Source organism: Orbicella faveolata, unplaced genomic scaffold, assembly GCF_042242905.1.
Source record: "Orbicella faveolata isolate gen_17 unplaced genomic scaffold, um_ofav_v1 contig_46, whole genome shotgun sequence".
NCBI classification, from domain to species: Eukaryota; Metazoa; Cnidaria; class Anthozoa; order Scleractinia; family Merulinidae; genus Orbicella; species Orbicella faveolata.
In genome coordinates, this window is record NW_028301576.1 from 5,937,618 (window position 1) to 5,959,364 (window position 21,747).

Below are 21,747 nucleotides of genomic sequence, written 5' to 3' on the forward strand. Positions count from 1 at the left end.
ATTACGTATATCTAATTACATATATCTAATGACAAAAAATGCCAATAACCCGTATAAAGACATGATTGCCGTATGAGGTTTGGAATTCAAGACCTCTTCGCCCAGATCTGAACAAAGCATTTTGAACTAAAAATTTAAAAGACAAAACAAAGAAATTTAAAAATGAAATTTGTAACGTACTCGCTATCAGTGTCATTCAAAGTTATTTTATGCGTGTTCAAGGATTGCGTTTTTTTTTTTTTTTGTAATTTTCAGTATGAGGTCGTTGTTTTAGTAACCAATTTAGACATCAGCCAATAACGTCATTTTCATTTTGCAATCACGTAAATTTGTATATTTATATGCTAATCAGAAAGGCTTGTCACACTTCTGTTGAATACTTATTAATGGAAGCGAAACGTGGTACACCAAACCTTTGCTAGCCGATGAAGAACTATATATCTCGAGTAACAAGGATCATAAACGCTAAAATACAATTAGATTCAAAGAAATTTAGGGTAAGTTGAATTTCCTTTCGTTTGTATTAGTGTGAAGCGACTCGTAATTGTATTATATTCTTGGTTATGAAACATCACGGTAATAATAAATATACAAAAGCACTGATCGATGCCGGTTGATCAATTTCAAGAGTCCAAAAAACATCATATGAACACATAGATATATTTTTTTCTATAAGGATATATTATATAGGAATATCAAAGCTGAAATTTGCGAAATTTTAAGAATATTTTTAAAATGAAGCTGAGGCTGAGGATTTGAAAACAATATAATTTTGTGTTGAAAATTTGTACATGCAATATGATGTTTTTTTAACTAAACCGTGTAAAATCATTCCTTGCTCTAAAAGCCACAACCCAACAAGACAAGCACTAGGGATATGTTCGATCAGTGCTCATAACATTTCTGCAAGAGGTTCTGTGTGTCATATTAACAATTATTTGACTTGGTTGAGCAAAATATTGCGATTTGTCAGCGACGAGCCGAAGGCGAGACATCTGCAAGACACTTACAAATCACGATATTTTTCAATATCTGAGTTCAATAATTGTTTTATCATTCGATCACCAATTTTTTTTTTCATATTTAAATCACTCTCTAATAGCTCAGGGAAGCGATCTGCCATTTTTCACACGAGCGCGGTTACAGAATACTACATGCACCTTTAGACGGTACTACGCATGAGCAGACCATGATTTGTAGGCAGTTATTTGCAGGCCACGTGGTGGGCTATCGGCCAATGAAAAGGAAGGAAAAAATGCGTCGAATCGAAGTTAAGCAAAATATCGTGACTGGTCGGTGGCGAAGCATTCAAATAATCTGCCAGACACTGACAAATAACGATATTTTGCGATAAAAGGGTTCAATAATTGTTTTATCATTCAATCACCAATTTTTTTTATTATTTAAATCACTCTCTGACAGCTCAGGGGAGCAATCTGCCATTTTTCATTAGGGATCATGGTTGCAATTACGCATGAGCAGAATATTATTTGCAGCAAATTTAGACGGTACTACGCATGAGTAGATCATTATTTGCTGGCAGTTATTTGCAGGTCACGTGGTTGGCTCTCGGCCAGTGAAAAGGACGAAAAAAATGCATCGAATGACCGATAATTCTTAATTATCTGCGTTCGTTGTTGATCAGAACAAAATTAGTTTACCCTGACTGAACTTGAACCTTCAGTTGACAAAGGAGAATCAATTGCAGGTTACAACATTTTCTAACCTTCTGCCCGTGTCACTCGATCGAATTAGCTAAATCTCCTTCACTATATATATTAGACCATTTTACAGTTGTCTGCTCAGTGACCTGGCCTTTGGATGTCAGCGAGGCTGAAGTTGACCTTGTTTTGATACAGACCTCACTGCTTTCGTTGTGTAAAACAAGTTGTTCTAATGCTAACTAGGTGCATTTACATGTCAAAAGCAGTGAGGTCTGTATCAGACAACTGTAAAATGGTCTATTGAAAATGGCTCAGGACGTTAGCGAAGATATTAAATAACAATGCGAGTTTGCGGAGATTCTAACCAAGTTCAAATTATTGTTAGTTACAATTTTATTAGAGCTGATGAATCTGTGTCGAGCTAAAACATGTTCCTTGCCCACAATGGTGCAGAAAGTCTTACAACACATCCAACGTCGTGAGCTGTCTGGATGAATAATACCGAATAAACCTGCCTGTTAACGATCGTCTTTTTCGATACATAAACTCAGAAAAACCTTTGTAAGACGAGATTAGTCTGTTCACAGATACAGACGTAGCTTCTTTGCTATGAGTTAGTTTTCTTCGACCGCGCGAGCGATGCTTTCCTCAAGGCCACCCCCTTAAGTTTCCTTGAGGTTAACACTTTTGCTAATTGCAATCTCGCCGCACTCAAAGCAAAATAGAGCGTCTGTGGACAGAATACGGACGTAATGTGAAAAGCCATTTTCTCGAGAAAAATAAAGCCACTTAGGGGAAAAAATTAACATGAAGTCTAAAATATCAGATTATATTATGAAGTAGGCTATGGAAATTAAGAAATAGAACGCGTCTTATCTATTTGTTAATAGAGTAGCCTTGTCATGACTAATTTGACTTAATCTCACAAAATAAAGAGGCTGGCGGGCTCATTAACGAAAAAACAAACAAACAAACAAAAAAAAAAAAAACAGCTAAGACACTGTACAGAAACCACGCACCTCTTCATCACCTGTTATTTAATTCGCTCCCTGTTCTGTTTTACGTACTGCTAGTGTCTTAAGGGCTAGGCTCATTGTTTTTATTGTTTGTTTTACTGTTTCCTTTGCTAATGCAGCTTTTTTAGAGGTATGTACCGGTGTGTCTGTAAACATAACGAAAAAATGCATTTCAAAAGTCCCTATAAAAAGTTAAAGCTAAACTATACCACCAAGAGATTATCAAGGTAAGAGAGTGAATCCCCCATATAGGTCCTCTACCTAAGGTAATCTCTCTTAAGTTATTTTTAGACATGATACCCAGTTCTTCCGAGGATGCTACTTGCGCGATGCGTGGACAGCCGAAGCGACTTAGACGAAACGGCGGGAACGCCATTTTATATGTTTTGATTTCGTTTCATAGCAGAGATGTTTTCCGCACTCTCAACCGCCTTTTTGTTCGGCTGGGCTTTCGTCTGTTTTGCGCTCGTTTGGCTGTTTAGTCGGTTTTAGGGAGTTTTATTATGCAAACTTTAACCGCAACGGCAACGAGTACAATGGCTGTGTAAGCGTGCGTTATAATTCTTTGTTCATTCCTTTGCTGTTGTTCACGGCAAAAGGTCACAAAACAACAACGTGAAATAACCACATTCCGCATATTCGAGAGAACGTGAACTATACGACGATCAATTTTTAACATTTCCTTTTCGAATTTTGACGCTGTCTTACATATTCTGTTTGGGATATTTCTGACAGCATAGACAAACTTAATGAATCTAAATTCTCGTGAGACTCGTAGATTGAATATTAAGTCGTTTTTGATCGATGTTGCCTTTGGCGTTGTTGTCGTTGCTGCTTAAAATGCTTTTGCTACTCGGGTAGCGAGCGTCTTCCTGCACTTTCAACCATTTGTTTGTTCGGTTGCCAAGCTTGTGTTTGGACGTTTGCTTGCTTTGCACTTGTTTGTCTACTCATTTCTCTGCCGTTCATTCATTTGTTATTCTCTGTGTAGGGGACATCCGTCTCTTATTTAAACTCCTATTAAAGTTTGGAAATGTACTTTAACATACCGGGAGCCGAAGCTCCTTTGCTTGTAAATCAAAATATCAAAGAAGACATCCCCACAGCGTTGGAGGTCTCCCTGTGCTTTGAAACGAAACGAAACGAAACATAAACAGATCCTCTACGAAAACATCCAATCGACGCGCGACTAATATCCGCCGAAGAACTGGGTACAATGTCTAAAAATAGCTTAAGAGGGATTACCTTAGTTAGAGGACCTATATGGGGGATTCACTCTCTTACCTTGATAATCTCTTAATACCACTTGCTTTCCATGCAGTCCCAGCCAATCCAGGTCAGCTGGTCTTAACTACCTTTTTCGTCCTCAGGCTTTTGTTTATTAGTGCTCATACTCAGGATGCTGGAATGGAAGCTAAGTTTTGTATTTGTACTTTCTTCAGTGGTATTATGGGTCTTACCTCTCGTAGTAACAGGTGTGTATAGACAACATGTCCAGACATGAATTGTTGTTAAAAATGAGTATGGTCCTGGCGCGGGAACTGGCTATAAATTAAACTTCCTTTATTATCTTACAATAGAAAGGGAAAAAAAGGGCCAAAAATGGCGAAAGGGAAGGCACAAGAAGTAGAAGTAGTAGTAGGACTTGATTTAAGTGACTGATAAATAAACTTTTTCTGCTGGTGTCGTTCCTTGAAGTAAAATAGAAATCGAAAAGAATACCTTGGCATTGCCGCCAACATTCGAAGAAAAACTTCGGTCGCAAGAGAGCAGAACAGCCAAAATATCTATAACTTCTCAAGGTATTTTTTTATTATTGTAGTAAAATAGAAAAATCAGTAACAGAAGTGTTCTGTGAAAAGAAAAGAGGGGGTCACCGACCATCACCGAGAAAATAAACTGCAGGCGAAGTTAGCACAACCGGTGCCAAGCCCTACATACTAGCTAATATTTTTAACGCGCGCGCTTGATGTATGAAGAACTTTCGACAATCAACAGTGTCCCTTTAATCTTCGTTTTACATGTCGTTTCTTTTTTGCAGCAAACACTAAATGTCAACGACAACTCGAAGACGCTAAATCTCTCATAGAAAGTGGTGTTGTGGATATTCGTCTACCAGTATGTATGGCTGACGGCAGTTTTGCACCTAAACAGTGTAACTTTCAAGGCTGCTTCTGTGTTGATGAGAGGACTGGTGTCTGCAAAGGAGGCACTAAATGTCAACCGATAGGCCCAGATGAGAGCTGTGGTAAGGCATGCAAAATAAACATAGCTTGTGAATGATAAGGGGTTGACTGGGAACTTAGCACGGGAAGTGTTTAAAGGGCATCCATTGTATTGGACAGTAAATCACCTTTTTCACGAGAGTGAGCATTCATTTTTTCATTCGTGTATTTTTTAATGTTTATTTATTCATTTTATAAGCGAATTAGGGACGAGAATAGACATACATACATGTATTACTTTATTTACCCTCGGATTTCAGAGTAGCTTATGCAGCTAATATCTCACTGCTTTTGTTGTGTAAAACAGATTGTTCTTATGCTAACTAGGTGCATTTACATGACACAAGCAGAGAGGTCTGTATCAAAGCAAGGTCACCTCCAGTCTCGCCGGCATTCAAAGGCCGGGTCACTGAGCAGATAACTGTAAAATGCTCTATTAATAAACTCATTGACTGACAATAAATGCATGAAGTGAAAACGGACAGCCTCTGCTTTGGGTTTGTCATTCATTTTGTCTGCATATTAAGTTTTTGATCTTTCCATTGTGTTAGCCGTTCCGCGGATTTCTCTACTCACTAGCTATTTATTTTGTTTTTGACTTGCAAGTAAAACATAAACAAGACAGCTAGCCAAGTTGGAGATCATCAGAATGGCGTTAAGAACGCGACCATGGATCAACAGTTAGACGCTAATGTAAGTAAGCAGACAACAACCGTCTGTATGAAATCTATGACAAAGGTTGTCAACAAGAACTGTATTAAAATTGAAAGGACAACTTTCTTTATTAAATTGAAAGTCTCGTATTTGTAAAATAACATTTTTGTTGTACAATAGAATGAAAAAAGTGCCATAAAGCATATTTTGGCGATCTAAATGTGCCCATTTACACCTACACATGTAGCTAAGGCTCATGGTCTACAGAATTATTTAATGCAGCCAGCGATTAACGTGTATAAGGAAGCGTCCACACTACACCAGAGAAATTTGAAAAAGCAGCTTTATTTCTACCGTTAGGCCTACCGTCCACACTTATCCGTCACGAACTGAAAATGGAGTTTTTTTAAAAACCCTCTTTAAACGGGAGGAATTTGAAAACGCCGGTTTTCGTTTTCGTGTGGACGGAAAAACATCTTGACAACGGAACTTTTCGAAAACGGTGACGTCATGATTATCATGTGATTTTCCTGACCGAGTTTTTCCCTCAAACACAAATCCAAAATGACCGGTGATTGTTGCGTTTTTAAATTCCATTGGCGTAGTGTGGACGGAAAGTCTACGCCAGCTAACTTATCGTGGCAGTGACCAACCCGAAAGCCTCAGTTACTTTGGTCACTGCACCTTTAATTTTACTTGCTATTTGTTGTAATTTTTGTTTCTGTGTTGTTGTTATATATGTATATTATGTCAGTAATATTTATAGACTGATTGTTAACGTTAATGTAAATAGTGCAAAACAATAAAAATCTGGAATCTGAAAGAATTTGATGCGTTTTCAGAGTGAAACCTTTGTATTTAAATTCCTCCTGCGTAGTGTCGGACGGGAAGGAAAGACTAAAGGAAGACTAAAAATTCAAATGCGTATACTGATCAGTCGTAAAGTTTTTGGTTGATAACACAGGATCCAAGGTCGTCATTTGCTTGTACCAACAACACATTGGTGAAGAACTACCAGAAGAGAGCAGAATAATAAACAATTGGAATAATTTTCAAGAGGGAGGCGTGGTGGCCTCATGGTTAGCTGGTTAGTGCTCTCGATCCCGGAGCGAGCGGTCCGGATTCGAGCCTGGGGGACATTGTGTTGTGTTCTTGGGCAAGACACTTTACTCTCACAGTGCCTCTCTCCACCCAGGTGTATAAATGGGTACCATCAAGACATCAAGACACGGTCGATAAGCCAAGCCCCATGGGCTCTGCTGTCAAGTGGTTAACATTGCATCTTTTCGCTGGTGAAAGAATCCGCCACAAATGTACTAGAATAAGCTCATTTCCAAAAGCCGCCATGATTCAGTTTGGATGTTAGCTGTAATGAAAATTGGCCACGTGATCTGCCAAATGGCAAACATTGGAAAGAAAGCGGACCTCTTGCATTGAATAACCGGCTCATCCGAGTAGTGACGCATTTGTGGCAAAAAAAGAGACAAAATTATTTTTGCCAGCAGAATTATGGATCATGGATCTCCATGTTGTGGTTACGTTACATTCTCACAGTTATCATATATCTTGACTACAGTGAACTGGGCTGGAATTTACTTTCCCATAAAGAAATCACGTGCTCAAGTTTCATTATCAATTGAAAGCGCGTGTCATCGTTGTTTTATAAGTGGAGGACGGCAATTTTCCTTAAGTATAAATTTTTCTAATTTATATGACATTATATACCACATTGTTACCACATATTCTTTTTTCTTGCCCGGGTTAGGGAAATTGAAAAAAACATGAAATGAAAATTGATGCTCTATTTAAGGTCTAAACACAGAAAATGACGTCTTATTCAAAACAAAAGCAAAAACTTAGAATGGCGTAACCAGGTCAACTTTAGTTTGTTTCTGTAACATTGGAAGTTAAACATCAGGCATAGAATTTGTTTTTCGCGGTTTAGCTGGGCATTTACGCACTGTGATTTTAGCTGATACAATTTAGGTTCCCTATCTAGGCATTTGAGGTAATCGCCTGGCATTTCAACCTTTCAGACTGCAGATTGAAGTTTCCAAAGCTGATTTGTTGATTTAAAAAAAACAAAAAAAAAAACTTTGCCCAGACGTTCCAAATGTTTGAGGGACAGAACTGACGACGTAACGAAAAAGGCAATGCTTAGAACCATCTTAACAGCGAGACGAAACACAACACTTTCTATAGACTGTTTTCGATATGTTAAAATTCAGCTTTAGGCAGCGAGGCTTGGAGACACAAACAAAGGAAACTGAATGTCTTGTTTAGGTTATTTATTTTTCTAGTTTGAGCCTGTAACTGAACCTGGATACATGCAGTTGGTTTGATTTTTATGCCCTGTAACGGTAGGGATTCAACTGTGAATTTAATTAGTTGTCATAATTCTCAATCGTGATTGGTTCTTCGCGCACCTACTTAGTATGGGTAATCGTATGAAAGAGAGTGCAATTACGGATTTACACCACGAGTGGTATTTGAAAATTCTTTCAAAATTGTACAAGCCTTTAGACGAGCTAGCGTAATTTGAAAGAGGTTTCAAATTTCTCGGGTAGTGTAAACCTATAATTGACTGAGAAAATTACTAACCCGAGAGCGTTCATTTGCACTGCAGTGCAAATTAAAATTTAATGATAAATTGACCTGCTCTTAGCCAGTCACAATGAAGTAATTTTCTCAGTATTATAATAAGTCACGTAATCGGCCCGCGATCAAGTTGGTGTCCAATAACAGGTGTCCAATTACAGCTTTTTGCAATTGGATATCGTACCTGTTAGCTTCGCCGCAATTTGCACCTTAATTACTTGCGCTTTAATAAGTGGCTTCCTTTCAGATATTTCCTAAAGTTTTTAAAATTAATGAAAAAGCAAATGAAGAAGAAGAAAAAACACTACTTGCTTTTTTGTGCAAAAGAAGTTCTTAAAAGAATTTTATAATCTCGAAATTTTTTTAATGATACGATTAATTAGTAATAGACCAGACTTGCATTTTCGGTATTGAACAACAACAACAACAACAACAATGCTTTATTTACTCTAGACACTTAATACACCGTCACATTTGCAAAGAAAATTACAATAATTTACCATAACTTATGGAAAAGATATGTGCTTAAAGTCGAGCCAGGGGGATAAATGAACCTTGCGGTTTCCGAGTTATTCCCCTGCCTTTTACGTGCAAAACAAAATAAGACCAAAGGAAAGAAACAGGTAAATAAAGCGCAAACACAGGGAGACAGACCGTACTATATGAGTAGTGGATATTCGAAGGAATTGGATGTTCAAAATGCTACGTATACTTCATGCAATTTTCAAGTTGTTCAGAGATGAGATATAACTTAATTTGTTTAGAAAATTGGTACACATTAAGATTTTTCAAATAAGAAGGAATATTTTGCCAAAGGACGGAAGCCATATAGGATATAGTTTGTTTCCCGGTGTTTGTTCTGACTCGTGATTTGCAGAGGTTTTGGCTAGCGGCGTATCTAGGTCACTGGACTAATGCAGGGAGTCTTCAAACGCAAATAGCATTTATCCCTTTTTAATGATATTCCCTCGCATTAGCCTCTACTGCAAGTAGGTTCCAGTCCAATTCCTCGTATTCGTAATTTCAAATCGGACTCGCACAGCTGGGTGCTCGTCCGATTTTGAAATTACTCGCCCGATTACTCCCTGAATTGTAATCCACTCCACTTCACTCCACTTACTACTACTAATATATAGGTATCGATATTAAAACCAGGTCACAAGCGTACAGACAACATCGCTTAAGGCAACAGAAGTTTGGAAGAGTTAACTTGTCTCTTGGAGTAGGCTTGGGGTAATCCAAAGTTTTCAACATAAAGCTTTTAGTTGTTTTGTTTATTCTTACCTTATTTTGAATAGGGAATCTTTGTTTACGCTATTTGCCTCATTAGCGTAGGTGTTTCAGTCTCTGATGGAGATACAAAATTATCAGTTCTGAATATTGAAAGGCCATAGCACGATTAACGGTCTCATGGAAGTTGAAGCCAATGTATCAAAATACCTTTGCCACTCAAAAGTTTTGCAATTAATTTTTGAAGGCCAATATCTTCTTCAATAGAACACCCAAAGGAAAGATGTAAAACTTCAACCGGCTAAGTTTCCCAAACTCTTCAACTGTTTGGAATTAATTCATCTCTTGACATGTCCACACTATAGTAGGGGGGGGGGGGACACCTCCTATAAGGGTTTTCAAAGTTTTGAAAAGACGAGTGGGTAAAACTTTTAGTAGCTTTTCATTCATCTTCCGCTAAAACTTTGATATGTCAATTGTGTGTTCATCACTTTTTGACGTTGCAATGGCAACCGCAAATTTCATGTAGGCCTAACCAAAAATCAATTTTTTTGACACAATTCTGTATTTTTTCCAGTTTTCTTCATGAAATTGCAGAAATTCACGAGTTTGTACATTTCAGAAGCATTTTGGCGTGATTTTGTATTAATTTCCGTTAGTTCTTGACTTTTTAAGAAAATAGTGAAATTCAAGATGGCGGATCCAAGATGGCAGGTCGAATGACGTCATAACCAACAAAAATGGTACGCATGTTCTTGTACGTAAAGCAAGTTCAGGGCTATCAAATTAATGTGAATTGATTTCCGGCTGTGCCTTAACAGAACGAAAACCCGGGGTAGGGTTTCCATGAGGAAAATATTAAATGCAAAGCATTTAAACTGTAGAAATGGTCACCAGAGTTGTGTTTGCAACGTAAGCCTAACTAACATTTCTCTTGATCATCAGATCAAGGGAAGGTTGGTAAAACACCTATTGTATCAAACCACCTTAATTAATGCCAAGGACTTAGGCTTAAGTCACAAGTTACCATGCTCTCTCTCATTCCTCTTGTATATACACTAAATTGCTATATCATTTTGATAGCGGCTACATGCCGAATAGCTTATGGAACGCAACTTTACAAACGTATCAAACTTGAGCCTAGTCTTGTTTGCAGCTGATATCTCCTCTCAGGTCATCAAAATTGATGTGACCCCAGTGGTCAGAACTGGCATCAACCAGTTTAACCTGGGCGCGCTGACCAATAAATTCTTGAACGTCCCAGTTCTCACGAGCCATTGTCTCCATGCACTTACCAGTGGCACTTCTGACAACCTGAAATATAACAAGAGATACATAAAAAAAATAGTATAATGTCAGTTTGGTGTAAAAAAAGTTAACTGTATTTATATTTCCATGGATATTATTTGTTACGAGAAGCGGACATTTACCTAGAGGCAACCTCGAGGTAAATAATATGAGCTTCATAGATATGAAGATAAAAAGTCTATATATTAAAAAAAATACGTATAAATGACCTCAAGTTGGCTCGAAATTATGAAAGTAATTTGGTTGAAACTTAGAAATTTTGTCAGTCGGCTCCAGGCATTCTGTTATTCAAGTCATTGCGCAAAAGCCGAGTTCGCCCGAATGCTGATCGGCGCTTGCCGAGTATACCAAAATATTCTCAGGTATTCAAGAGCGCGTAACTCGAAACACAACTGGAATATCCTACTGCAATCCAGCCTGTTTTTTCGAATCCAATTTGAATAAGTTAAGAGCTCATCCTTGAACAATCTTGAATACTCAATGTGTAACGTCATGTCCTAATTAAGTGCGCCCTACTCTAGAACAGTTAAAGCCGGCATTCAGCTTGAATACTTCAAGTCTCAATGTTTGAAAACTCTTGAATACTTTAAATGTATATTACCTATGGCGTTGCCTTGGTTTCTCTAGGATTCCATGGAAATTTGCAGTTTTGAAACAGTGAATCAAAAATTATTTTAAGAGGAATTTTGACCGTGCTAACTGGGCTATCGCTTTTGGGAATATATAAACAATAACCTCCATTTAGCGCGGAGATATGCTCGAATATTTGTTCGCGGACATTATCAATCTTTTTGTTAACCTTCGAATATTTTTCACAACACGACTTGGTTTTGAAAATTGGGGAATTTCTCTCGGATATTCCCCAGTTTTAGCTGGGAATATTCAATCACAAGACGCCTTTAAACCAATCGCGAGCGAGGGAAAATATTTGATGGATTATATATAATCCATCAAATATTTTTAGTTTCTTCAATTTTTAAAAGGGTGATAATCTTTTAACAACAAAGTGGTGTTTTTGTCAGAAGTGTATCTACAGAGGTATCAATTGGTTAAATTAATACTGGCTTTAGTTGACTTAAAAAGTCTGAATTAAGAGTACTCTTACAATTAACACATTTTTCCGAAGTTAAATGCAGTGAGTTGCTGTTCCATTTTAAACTTATATAGTGATGATTGTATATTCGTAAACTGTGCTTAGCGTCTCATGTGCAGTGCTGAGAAACTGCACGTATCTTATTGAGTCGGTTTTAGTACATGTAACACTCCAAAAGCACATGGTTTTTATTATAACACACTTCATGTGAGTCACACTAAATATATATCATCTAACCACGACTTCGTATAAGTCGCACGGGATATAACATCTCCCCCTTTTTGCAGTTGTCTACACAGTCCACATACAATAAAATAATAACGCAGGATGGCAAAATCCAATTCAATGTTCCAGAGTCTTTGAATCAATCAGAACCAAAGTCTTGAGACTTAATGTGACTAATTAATGTTTAAAACTAGTGGGTTAGTAGGTTAGTATGCTCATAACAAAATATCAAAGTTTATCTAATTAATACTGCAGTTCAACTCAATTGCATATTCTAAATGCTTCTGGTGTCCGATCAAAATTAATGTAAACATGTCACGTGACGTAATCAGTCAAATAAGCAGGTCGACGTCGCTCTCGTCTAGGCCTAGATGACTGTACTCTGGAGTAGGAGAGCTGGAAGTAGAACCTTCTTCTGTCTGAACTGTAGGAAGCTCTTCCAACTGTTGGTTGGCATGCCCTAATGATCCGTTTGCAACAGTCTCTTCAGCAGAATCACTTTGTTCAGGGATGGCTTGGACTGGACTGCTGGACTGGACTGTGCTTGGATTGCCAGAATTCATAAGTAGTGTTTCTCTCCAATCCTCACTATCTTCTCCTTTGGCACCTTCCTCATGCATGATAGCATTAGCCAATTTAAACTGGCTTGAATCTCGGGTTATCTCACGACCATCTGTAACTCGCCTTGCCATGATCGTCGAGCCACTAATTCTGATAACTGTGTAGAAGATAGGCTCATAGGCGGTCGACCATTTATTCACCTTCTTTTGTCTAAGTAGGACATAGTCTCCCACACAGAAGTTGTGTCCCTATATGCCATCAACATATCACAGACAGCCATATTCCTGTCAAGTCCAGTTTTTCCCTGGAGATGGGCGATTTGTTCCGTCTTGTTTAACACTTGCATAAACCGTTCCACCTGGCCGTTGGCTCGGGGGTGTTCTGGTGTCACACGATGATGATCAAAGCCCTCTTCTTTTGCAAAGGTTGCAAACTCTTTCGAATTAAATGGCGGACCATTGTCAGACTGCACTCGTTTGGGTACACCGTGATGAGCAAACATTTTCTTCAACTTCTCTTTAGTCGGCTTCACTGCTGTTGAGGACACCACCTCTACTTCCGGGTATCGGGTTCTTTGATCAATTGCTACCAAGTTGTAATGACCGTCTGGGTAAGGTCCTCCGAAATCGATTGAAATCTCTTCCCAAGGTTCCTTCGGGATCACCGATGGTTTGATAGGTTCTTGTCTGCGATCTTTGGTAGTAACTTGACAGTCAAAACAATGACCTATCATTTGGTCAATCATCGCATTCATGCCAGGGAACCAATACTTAGCCCTAAGCATCTGTTTCGTCTTGGTGGTTCCCAGATGTCCCAGCTTGTGGGCTGATCTGATGACTTTCTGCTGTAACACCATTGGTAAAACAATTCTTTCCATTCTGAATATCAGACCTTGTGCTTCGTAAATTTCGTCCTTAATCGGGTAGAATGGTGCCAGGTCAGCATCCTTCTTGCTGGTCTCCCAATTACCTTTCCTGATAGTTTGGCTCAGTTTTTGCAAAGCTCTATCACGATGTGTTTCTTCTCTAACTCTGTCTAGCACCACTGCATGCTCCGTTTCAATGCTTGCCTTCAAAATCTTCTCAGTGTCATTGTTTCCAACAACTGGTAATGGGTGCCTTGACAAGAAATCTAGAGGGTCAGCCTCATCTTTACCAGGCTCGTATTTCATTTCAAAGTCCACATCCTGCATGTCCATCACCCATTTCTCGATCCAGGGGGGAAGCTTCGCCGTTGGCTTATTAAACAATGGCAGGAGTGGTTTGTGTGCAGTAATAATCGTAAACCTGGGTGCACCAAGAAGGTAGATAGAAAATCGATCCTTGGCCCATTTAACACATAAAGCATCCTTCTCTGTCTGGCTATACCTCTTTTCCACATCAGTCAGAGTACGACTTATGAAATGCACTGGTTGCCAGCCCCTGGCAGATTGCTGAAAAATGCCAGCTGATAAACCTTCATTGTAACTAGCTTCGACTCTCACCATGATTGGTAGCTTGGGGTTGAAGAATGCCATTGTATCCTTGCTGGAGATGTTGGCTTTCAATTCTTCAAATGCATCATCTTCCTCTCTTCCCCAGTGAAACTTAGCCTCCTTGTGAGTAAGCTCTCTCAGTGGTTTCGTGAGCGAAGCATACCGAGGTATAAATTTGGATAGATAACCAGTCATACCAAGGAAACTTCTTACCTCTGCCTTCGATTGAGGGGGTTTGCACTCATGGATGGCCCGTACCTTCTCCGGTGTAGGTCTTAAATCACCCTGGCCAAATTGGTAACCATAGAAGGTGATTTGTTTCTGGCCAAATTCACACTTAGGCTCGTTGAAGGTGATTCCATAATCTTCAGCTTTCTGAAATACTGACTCCAGTGTTTCATTGTGTTCCTTCCAATTGCTCGCTCCAATCAAGATGTCATCCCTCTGGTTAAGACATTGGGGAATGTCGCCAAAAATTCTGTACATTGCCTCATCAAATAGATCTTGTGATGCCTTTGCACCAAATACAAGCCTTTTAGGTCTGAAATTACCCCAGGGGGTGCTGAAGGTAGCGACTGATCTCGATTCTGGGTGTAGCACTAGCTGGTGGTACCCCTGTCGGAGATCCAATTTTGTCCAGATAGTGCAATCATGGAACTTGTGAATGAAATCTTCCACTATTGGTGCTTGTGAGATCCGGCTCCTTTCCATGTACTGGTTCGGAACTCGTAGGTCAACACGCGCTCTGATCATGTGTGGCTCCAGCTGGTCCAATCGCAAACCTGCAAACCTCGGTTTTGGTTGCACCACCAAAGGGGAGCACCAGGTAACTGGTTCATCGTCAGGTACTTTCTCGAAGATATCTTCTTGAATGCCTAGGTCCAACCACTTTTTCAGCGGCTCTTGAAGATAGTATGGTACCTGCCTAGGTTTCTGTGCTACCGGCACTGCTCCGGGTTTCATATGGAATCGGCTTAGGATCTCGCCACCATTCTTCTTGTCCTCTATCTTGCCAATACCTTGAAATAAGTGGCTATACTTAGTGATTAAATCTTTCATATCCTGTTCACCTTCTGCCTGTTTAACAGTGTTAGCATTATGTCTCTCCACAGATATGGCCAGATCATTGGGCTCAGCGAAGCTGCCATCTGGTTGAATCTTCAACATTCCTAATGTTATTAGTGTTTCCTTGCTAATCAGTGGAGGTGATTGGATCCTTCCTGACACTACAACAAATTTGGTCGGTTTCCCACACGTCTCATTACGAATCACAGTTTGAAATTCTCCTTTGACCTCGAGTTTGTGCTGGAGAGTACGCAACTTGACATTACTGTTTGCAAGGATTGGCTTGTCATGTGTTCTGTGGCTGAATGCCTTAAACTGGTGTTCGTCCATAATATTAACATCCGCCCCACTGTCAGCTTCCATCAAGACATCCACGTCATTTAATCTCACCATAACAGTTCGATAATCATCACCATTTTTGCCAATCACTCTTATCTTCTTGGCCTGCTTTAAGTGTTGCACTGCCTGGCCGAAAAAATCATCATCCGAGCTCGTGGATTCTGCATCTTCAGTTGTCTTCTTAATTCTCCCACTGCTTTTCCTTTTACTTTGCTTCTGTCTTCTGAACTTGTGGCTACGAGTAATCTCAGATTTGCATACAGAGGAGAAATGGTTCAATTTGTGGCATTTATGGCATTTCTTACCATAGGCAGGGCAATCTTTCCCTTTCTCATGGACTCCAAACAATCCACAATATTGACATTTGTGCTTTTTCCCAGGCCGCTGTGTTTCGTTGGATCCATTGCTTTGTTGTTTGGGGTATTGCAAATCGGAATGCACACGAGAAACATTCTCACGGGAAACATTCTCACTTCCCATATCTTTCAGTTGCCTCGCAATATCCTCCGTCTGGCTTGCTTCGGTCAGAAATCGTGTCAGATCCCACGTCTTGCTAATGGCTTTCTCAATCATCTTCTTGTTATCAATGGTTTGAATTATGTGCTCCAAAATTCTCTCGTCGAATGTAGCTCCAAACTCACATTCCTTCGCTTTCTCTCGCAGCCTTGCCGCGTATGCACTTGTGGTTTCACCCATGTGTGGCCTCATTTTCAAAAATAAATACCTCGCATGATGCTTATTCTTCGTTGGAGTGAAGTGATCATTCAGCTTAGTACGCAACTTCAGGTACACATCTTCCACCTCTGGATCCGGTAGGCTCTTTTCTAATCGAGCTATCTCTTTTCCGCCGTAAATTATTATAGCATCCTTCTTATCGACGGCCTTCGTAATTCTGAAGTATCGGAATTCTCGCTCAATTCCTCTACAGTGCTTTAAAAAAACTTTACGGACATAGTAAAGTACAGCTTCACGCAACTTTACGATGCGATAAAGTTCCGTAAATTTATCCCCTTATACGTCTTTACCGAACCCCGTAAAGACCCTTAAAGTTCGACTTTACGATTTCGTAAAAATCCGGAAAGTTCCGTAAATGCGAGCTTTACGACAGCTTTACGGAACAGTAAAGTTGCTATTTCGTGCTGTGGGTATATATAACGTCGGATATGCTCACACAATTCTGGATACGCTGGTGAAAACCATATCTAGCGTCAGGTGTATTCTGTTAGAATTTCATTCTCTGCTAAGAATAGCTGCTAATAAACCATCGTGCTTTTGAGATATGCACAAGATTATGTACATTGGGAATACTAGGAAAGTACCAGACATGAATTACGCGTTTATGCCCTGCGCTGATAGGGCAAATGAAACGAAATCTGATATAATTCTTACCTGGTTGCTGACATTCAACTCTGCCCGAACGAAGTTTATATTGCAGCCTCCACCAATCAGGAAGGAAAGGTTATTTCCCTTGATATTAAAGGGTGGGGACGTAAGAGTTCCTTGGGGAAGATCTCCTTGCTCCTGTCCGGCTGGTGTGTCGTTGGATGGTCGATGTTCGTAACCTCCAATCCACCAATCTCCTTGTTGATTGGCAGGTCCCCTGGTGCGAGCTTTTGAGTTATCACCGTAAGTTGGCTGATTATTGAATACCGTTCCAGTCCTTATCCAACCACTTATTCCATCTTCAAAGTCAAATTTGCAAGCTTTTCAAAAAACAGAAACAACCAGTGGTAGATTCAATTCAGTTGCAATGGTCTAAAGGGAGGCAAAAAGGGCTGTCTGATTTCAAACTTATTTTCAACAGCATTTCCAACAGTAACGGCCAGAGGTTTTTGAACGTACCTCAAATGTGAGAATATTTTAAGGAGTGTGTTGCTCGATTCGGCCCACAGGGAATCGGTAGAGAGGGAGGCGAAGGAACAGCTGGCGACGGTCAGTTGAGGGGGAGATGAGAGAGGCAGGCTTCTACTAGCAACAGTTGGAGACACAGTCACAAGACAGAGAGGGATGGAGAGACTTCCTTAATGAATCATGCTCCCCCCTTCCCCCACCCTCCCACGAAGTGAAAGGGTGTAAGTCAAGTAAGTCAAGTAATTGGTCACTTGTCGTTGTTATCGCATTCATGCTTTCAAGAGCGCCGTTTGGTTTTTTTCATGATAATTCTCAGTCGGTTGCTAAACTTTTTGCCTGCACTATACATTTAAAGGGGCACGGAACACACTGTATAAGCCAATTTGTCAGAATTCGGCTCGGACCACCATGCCCGCGATGTAACCAATAAATAATTTTCCTGTTGATAGCAAATTTCTATCCTTTCCATTTTCCCAGCAGAATCCCTCTGAAAACTGAAAAAGTTGGAGATGACGGTTCTTTCAGGCTAGGACCAGTACATTAGAAAGGTAGAGGAAAAATAACCTCGTTTTAGTAAATCTCCCTTCCTTAATTTGTTACTGCCCCGATAGTGTTTTGATACGGTTAACAGTCTGCACAGCCCTTTTAATTTTGGTTTATAACCTTATACCTGAACAGTGAGTTCCAGTAAATCCCGGCTTACAGTCACAGTGATATGAATTCAGGTGAAAGTCAGGAATACAGTCTCCTTCGTTCTGACAGGGGTTGCTTTGGCATGGTGTCTACGAGATAGGAAAAAAAAAAACAAAAACAAATAAAACAAAATCATGAACGAATCGCCTCTTTTTTCTCGATTTATGATAATATAAGTATATAAGTACTTGATAGCAAAAAGTACTTGTGCTTTTAGCAAGTCTGCAGATAAAATGATTATAATAGAATAGTTTAGAGTTTATATTATGATTAAGAAAATTACTTTATCGTGATTGGCTGAGACTACGCTAATTAATCATAATTTATTTACCCGTTCCAGTACATGAAAGAAACGGAATAAATGTTTTAACGCGTATGCTTTATCGCAGCAAGTAATGATAATGAAAAAAGATTGGCTTTTACAATTACTCCACTTCGATTTCTGCGTTCGTTTTGCTGGTTTTTAATTTGTACTCGCTATAGTTAAGTAGCTTGTCTCTGTTGTACGATTCGGAGGAAGATTTTAATAATGGTAATAAGGATCGAGTGGAGACCAATTCGGTCTGTAATCATACAAGAGATCAACAAAATCAGACGACAGCCCAGCGGGAGTCCGATTTGTTAATCACAAGTATGATTACAGACAAAATTGGACGAAACGATGTCCTGTTACCAATTAAACATAATCATTGCAATTTCCAAAAAAACCCAAAACGTTTGACTTGAAAAATAGCTTTTAATAGCAATTCTTAAAGTATGATTATTACAATTTCCAAAGAATATATGGAAAATAGCTTGAAAGACAACTACAGCTTTGAAGGTTAGGTTGTTGTTTCTATATAGTGATTGCAATAACGAAGCGCGCGAAGTCTAAAAATAGAATGCAAATTATTGGAACCGCGCGAGAGTCAGACAACATAAGCGTGTTCCGAGAGAAATAGGAGGAAAATGAACGCCAAATTTTCGTTTAATTTCAAAAATTGTTTTAGGAACAGTTGCTTACGCGCTTGAAAAAGGGTCAAATCTTCCACCATTCCGTTTTGTTTGTCTGAGTTTGTCTGGGTTATGACGGCACTCGCGCACTTCGCTATTTATGTGGTGATTGGTGTATTTAACTGACAGGGCTTAAAATGAACGGCTCATGTACAACTGTCTGATTACAGTTGTCCGATTACTTTGTCCGATTACAATTTTGCAAAATTAGTGCAAAATACGGCAGTTTATGCATCAATCACATTTGAGAAAATTGTAATGGAAATGAAAACATGATAAAAGATAATCAAGTAAGGTGACATTACGTTTCGTGGCAACTTTTCTTTCGCGGGCTAGTTATTCTAGACATTTTTTTTGTGTTGTTTTGCTGAGGAAAAAATTGCCTTTGGCATGAATGTTAAGCTTTACTATATTATATGTTTTCTACACACTGACGGTGACTTTGAAAAAATAAAAAAATTCATTTGCTAGACATTGTAAAGGTAAATGAAATGTTTATAAAACACCACAGCAGTGCTGAATAATTCATCGTCGGAATCATTTCGTTTTGGCGTTGTTACTACCGCCTCCCAGTTTAATATGCAAACGGTGTTAGATGAATTAAACACTGCTCAATCTTTCAAATAAAACTGCCAGTGTTTTACATCGTTAAGCTTGCACACTGTTTATCAGAAAAGATTCTGTGATGACTAAAAAGAAAACAAACAAACAAACAAACAAAACAAATGTAGAATTTCAAGTGATATTCTACTTCTGCTTCCAGAGAGAGCAATTAAAACAAACGACTTTTACGACCGTGAATAAAAAATCTCAACTTGAACGTGTATCATCGCTAATAAATAGGACGGTAGCAAGTGTTTGAAAGCAACGTCACATCGTCGAAAGAAGTAGAGCAAAAGCTAAATTCTACTCACCAGTGGACTGTAGTGCTGAAAGGTAGCGTTTGTTTGAAGCATGTTTTTGACTCTGTGCTTGTCTGTGGCGAGCACTTCACACAGATAAAGACCTCTAGAGTTAGGATATGCCGCTACATTGAACGAGAAACACCTGGGTTCAGCGACACACATGAATGGGCAGTCCAATTCATGGTCATTGACCAAGAAAGCCTTGATTTTTTCTGCCGTTAAACGTTTTCCCCAATCCCGTTTGAAGTTTCCGTAGCTGATTTGTTGATCTCGGTAAAGAGCACTTTGCTGGGAAGCGCCGAGAATCAGCCTCAAGGAAGAAACAACCATGACACCCAGCAGAAAACTTGGAACCATGATCACTGCGAGACGAAAGATGAAAATAATTTCAGTTTCTCAAAAACCTAGTGATTAGATGCCTTAGACACCTTAACTACTCAGTATGTATAAGATTCACCTGTAATTCTAAATTACTATCATTAATAATTCAGAAACGGAAAGTAATGTGTTGGAGGGAGAGACGTTACAAGGTGTCTTCATGTTTACCATGAAGCTGTCACGATCGCTCGATGTCTCAAGATGCGGTTGCGAAGCAAAACTATCAGTCCACCATATTGACTTCTATTTTCTTAATAGGCTTTTTTCAGATTGGATGTGGCCAGCTACCATGCCAAAACGAGTCTTCGCCAGTTAAAAAAAAACAAAAACAAAAAACATTCATATGAAACAGTCCACCTGCACGTTCACTTTCATGCAGATTAAACTCATTTTAATATAAATACAGGACTCGCTTTGAAGCCGAGGCAAGCCGAATAATCGACTTGAAATCAGTTTTCACCTCAAAAGAACTCCGAGAAAGAGTTAAAACATTTAATTCTTTAAATTTGTCGCAAAATTCACTGATTAGTTGTACAAACTGTATCAGCCCAGACGTCAATAGACGGCAAACGTTTCCTACAGCTGTGTAAGATTAACGATGAAATTTTTCAATTTTTCAATCTTTTTGAACGCTGCCTGTCTATATTGGACTTATGCAAACTCAATTTGCATTGGCACTGATATCTTGGGTCTTGTGGAAATCATAATATAAAATGATTTACACTTGTTCCACCCCATCACTGTACTCGAGGCCATGAAATCGAAGAGGTTGGCGACCCACCCTGCCATCCAACGAGTAACAGTGGGCTTGATCTAGCTGTCCACTTCTATTTTAATTAATTTTGCTTGGTAGTAGGCTTGTCCCAGGCCAGAGCGATTCCACACATAACTTATTACGATGCCATGAATATAAACAATACCTAAAGTAGAATATTCCACTATTAAGGTTCCATTTGATCGACCAGCGTGAGCCCGAGGTTAACAATCACACTGGTTACCGTCTCAGCACGATGCATGGCGGGAACTATTGCCATTAGAGCAAATCACTTGATGAGCAAATCGAGCTCCCTTCTCCGAAATATATTCGATCAGCGACCCGCACTCACTCCATTCAACTCTGAAACGCGTCAACTTCGACTTCGGTGCGTAAGCAACTGCGAAAGCTTTACGCATTGATCAACGATTAAAAAATGTCCAACACGATGCGGAGGAGTGAAATTCGTCCAGTACCTAAAACTCGAAAATTACAATTTTATATCATGTTAGAAAGAACTTTCATGACTTCCTCCTCAATCGAAATCCTTACTCGAGAGCCTGACTTGAGCTCCGGACTCCAGATCCTCCCTCGAAATAAATCCTACTTGAAATCGTATCTTGATAGAACTTGATAGATAATTTTCGGACTCTTGCCATAAACTTGTACACCTGTTTCCACAGCTTTTCATATGAAGGGACAAACGTGCTTTTGTCTCAGT

General features: G+C 39.3%; 3 protein-coding genes across 3 annotated transcripts; 1 reads left to right on the forward strand and 2 right to left on the reverse strand.

Annotated features, from left to right (window-relative positions):
- The first annotated feature begins 212 nt into the window (after positions 1-212).
- LOC149098128 (uncharacterized) lies at positions 213-6,385 on the forward strand. Its single transcript, XM_089278511.1, has 4 exons — positions 213-497; positions 4,051-4,155; positions 4,722-4,928; positions 5,512-6,385. The coding sequence occupies exons 2-4, from the start codon at positions 4,080-4,082 to the stop codon at positions 5,532-5,534; spliced, it is 306 nt and encodes a 101-aa protein (XP_089134637.1). The 5' UTR covers positions 213-497; positions 4,051-4,079; the 3' UTR covers positions 5,535-6,385.
- Positions 6,386-8,558: 2,173 nt separating this feature from the next.
- Positions 8,559-17,576, reverse strand: LOC149098129 (uncharacterized). Its single transcript, XM_089276643.1, has 3 exons — positions 17,555-17,576; positions 16,842-17,155; positions 8,559-10,701 (listed from the first exon to the last, which is right to left on the reverse strand). The coding sequence occupies exons 1-3, from the start codon at positions 17,574-17,576 to the stop codon at positions 10,528-10,530; spliced, it is 510 nt and encodes a 169-aa protein (XP_089132769.1). The 3' UTR covers positions 8,559-10,527.
- LOC149098130 (coagulation factor IX-like) lies at positions 17,237-20,692 on the reverse strand. Its single transcript, XM_089278510.1, has 2 exons — positions 19,904-20,692; positions 17,237-18,085 (listed from the first exon to the last, which is right to left on the reverse strand). Exons 1-2 carry the CDS (start codon positions 20,249-20,251, stop codon positions 17,960-17,962), a joined length of 474 nt encoding a protein of 157 aa, XP_089134636.1. The 5' UTR covers positions 20,252-20,692; the 3' UTR covers positions 17,237-17,959.
- Between the last annotated feature and the right edge of the window lie 1,055 nt (positions 20,693-21,747).

Excerpts from the sequence above, each read along its gene's own strand:
- LOC149098128 (XM_089278511.1), top strand. The coding sequence starts at position 4,080 with ATGCTGGAATGGAAGCTAAGTTTTGTATTTGTACTTTCTTCAGTGGTA. Across the intron at positions 4,156-4,721 it reads CTTACCTCTCGTAGTAACAG|CAAACACTAAATGTCAACGA; the intron begins GTGTGTATAGAC and ends TCTTTTTTGCAG. Across the intron at positions 4,929-5,511 it reads AGGCCCAGATGAGAGCTGTG|TAAAACATAAACAAGACAGC; the intron begins GTAAGGCATGCA and ends TTGACTTGCAAG.
- LOC149098129 (XM_089276643.1), bottom strand. The coding sequence starts at position 17,576 with ATGAATGCGATAACAACGACAA. Across the intron at positions 17,156-17,554 it reads GAATGCGATAACAACGACAA|CTTGCAAATTTGACTTTGAA; the intron begins GTGACCAATTAC and ends TTTTTTGAAAAG. Across the intron at positions 10,702-16,841 it reads AGTTGAATGTCAGCAACCAG|GTTGTCAGAAGTGCCACTGG; the intron begins GTAAGAATTATA and ends GTTATATTTCAG.
- LOC149098130 (XM_089278510.1), bottom strand. The coding sequence starts at position 20,251 with ATGGTTCCAAGTTTTCTGCTGGGTGTCATGGTTGTTTCTTCCTTGAGG. Across the intron at positions 18,086-19,903 it reads TTCAGCACTACAGTCCACTG|ACACCATGCCAAAGCAACCC; the intron begins GTGAGTAGAATT and ends CCTATCTCGTAG.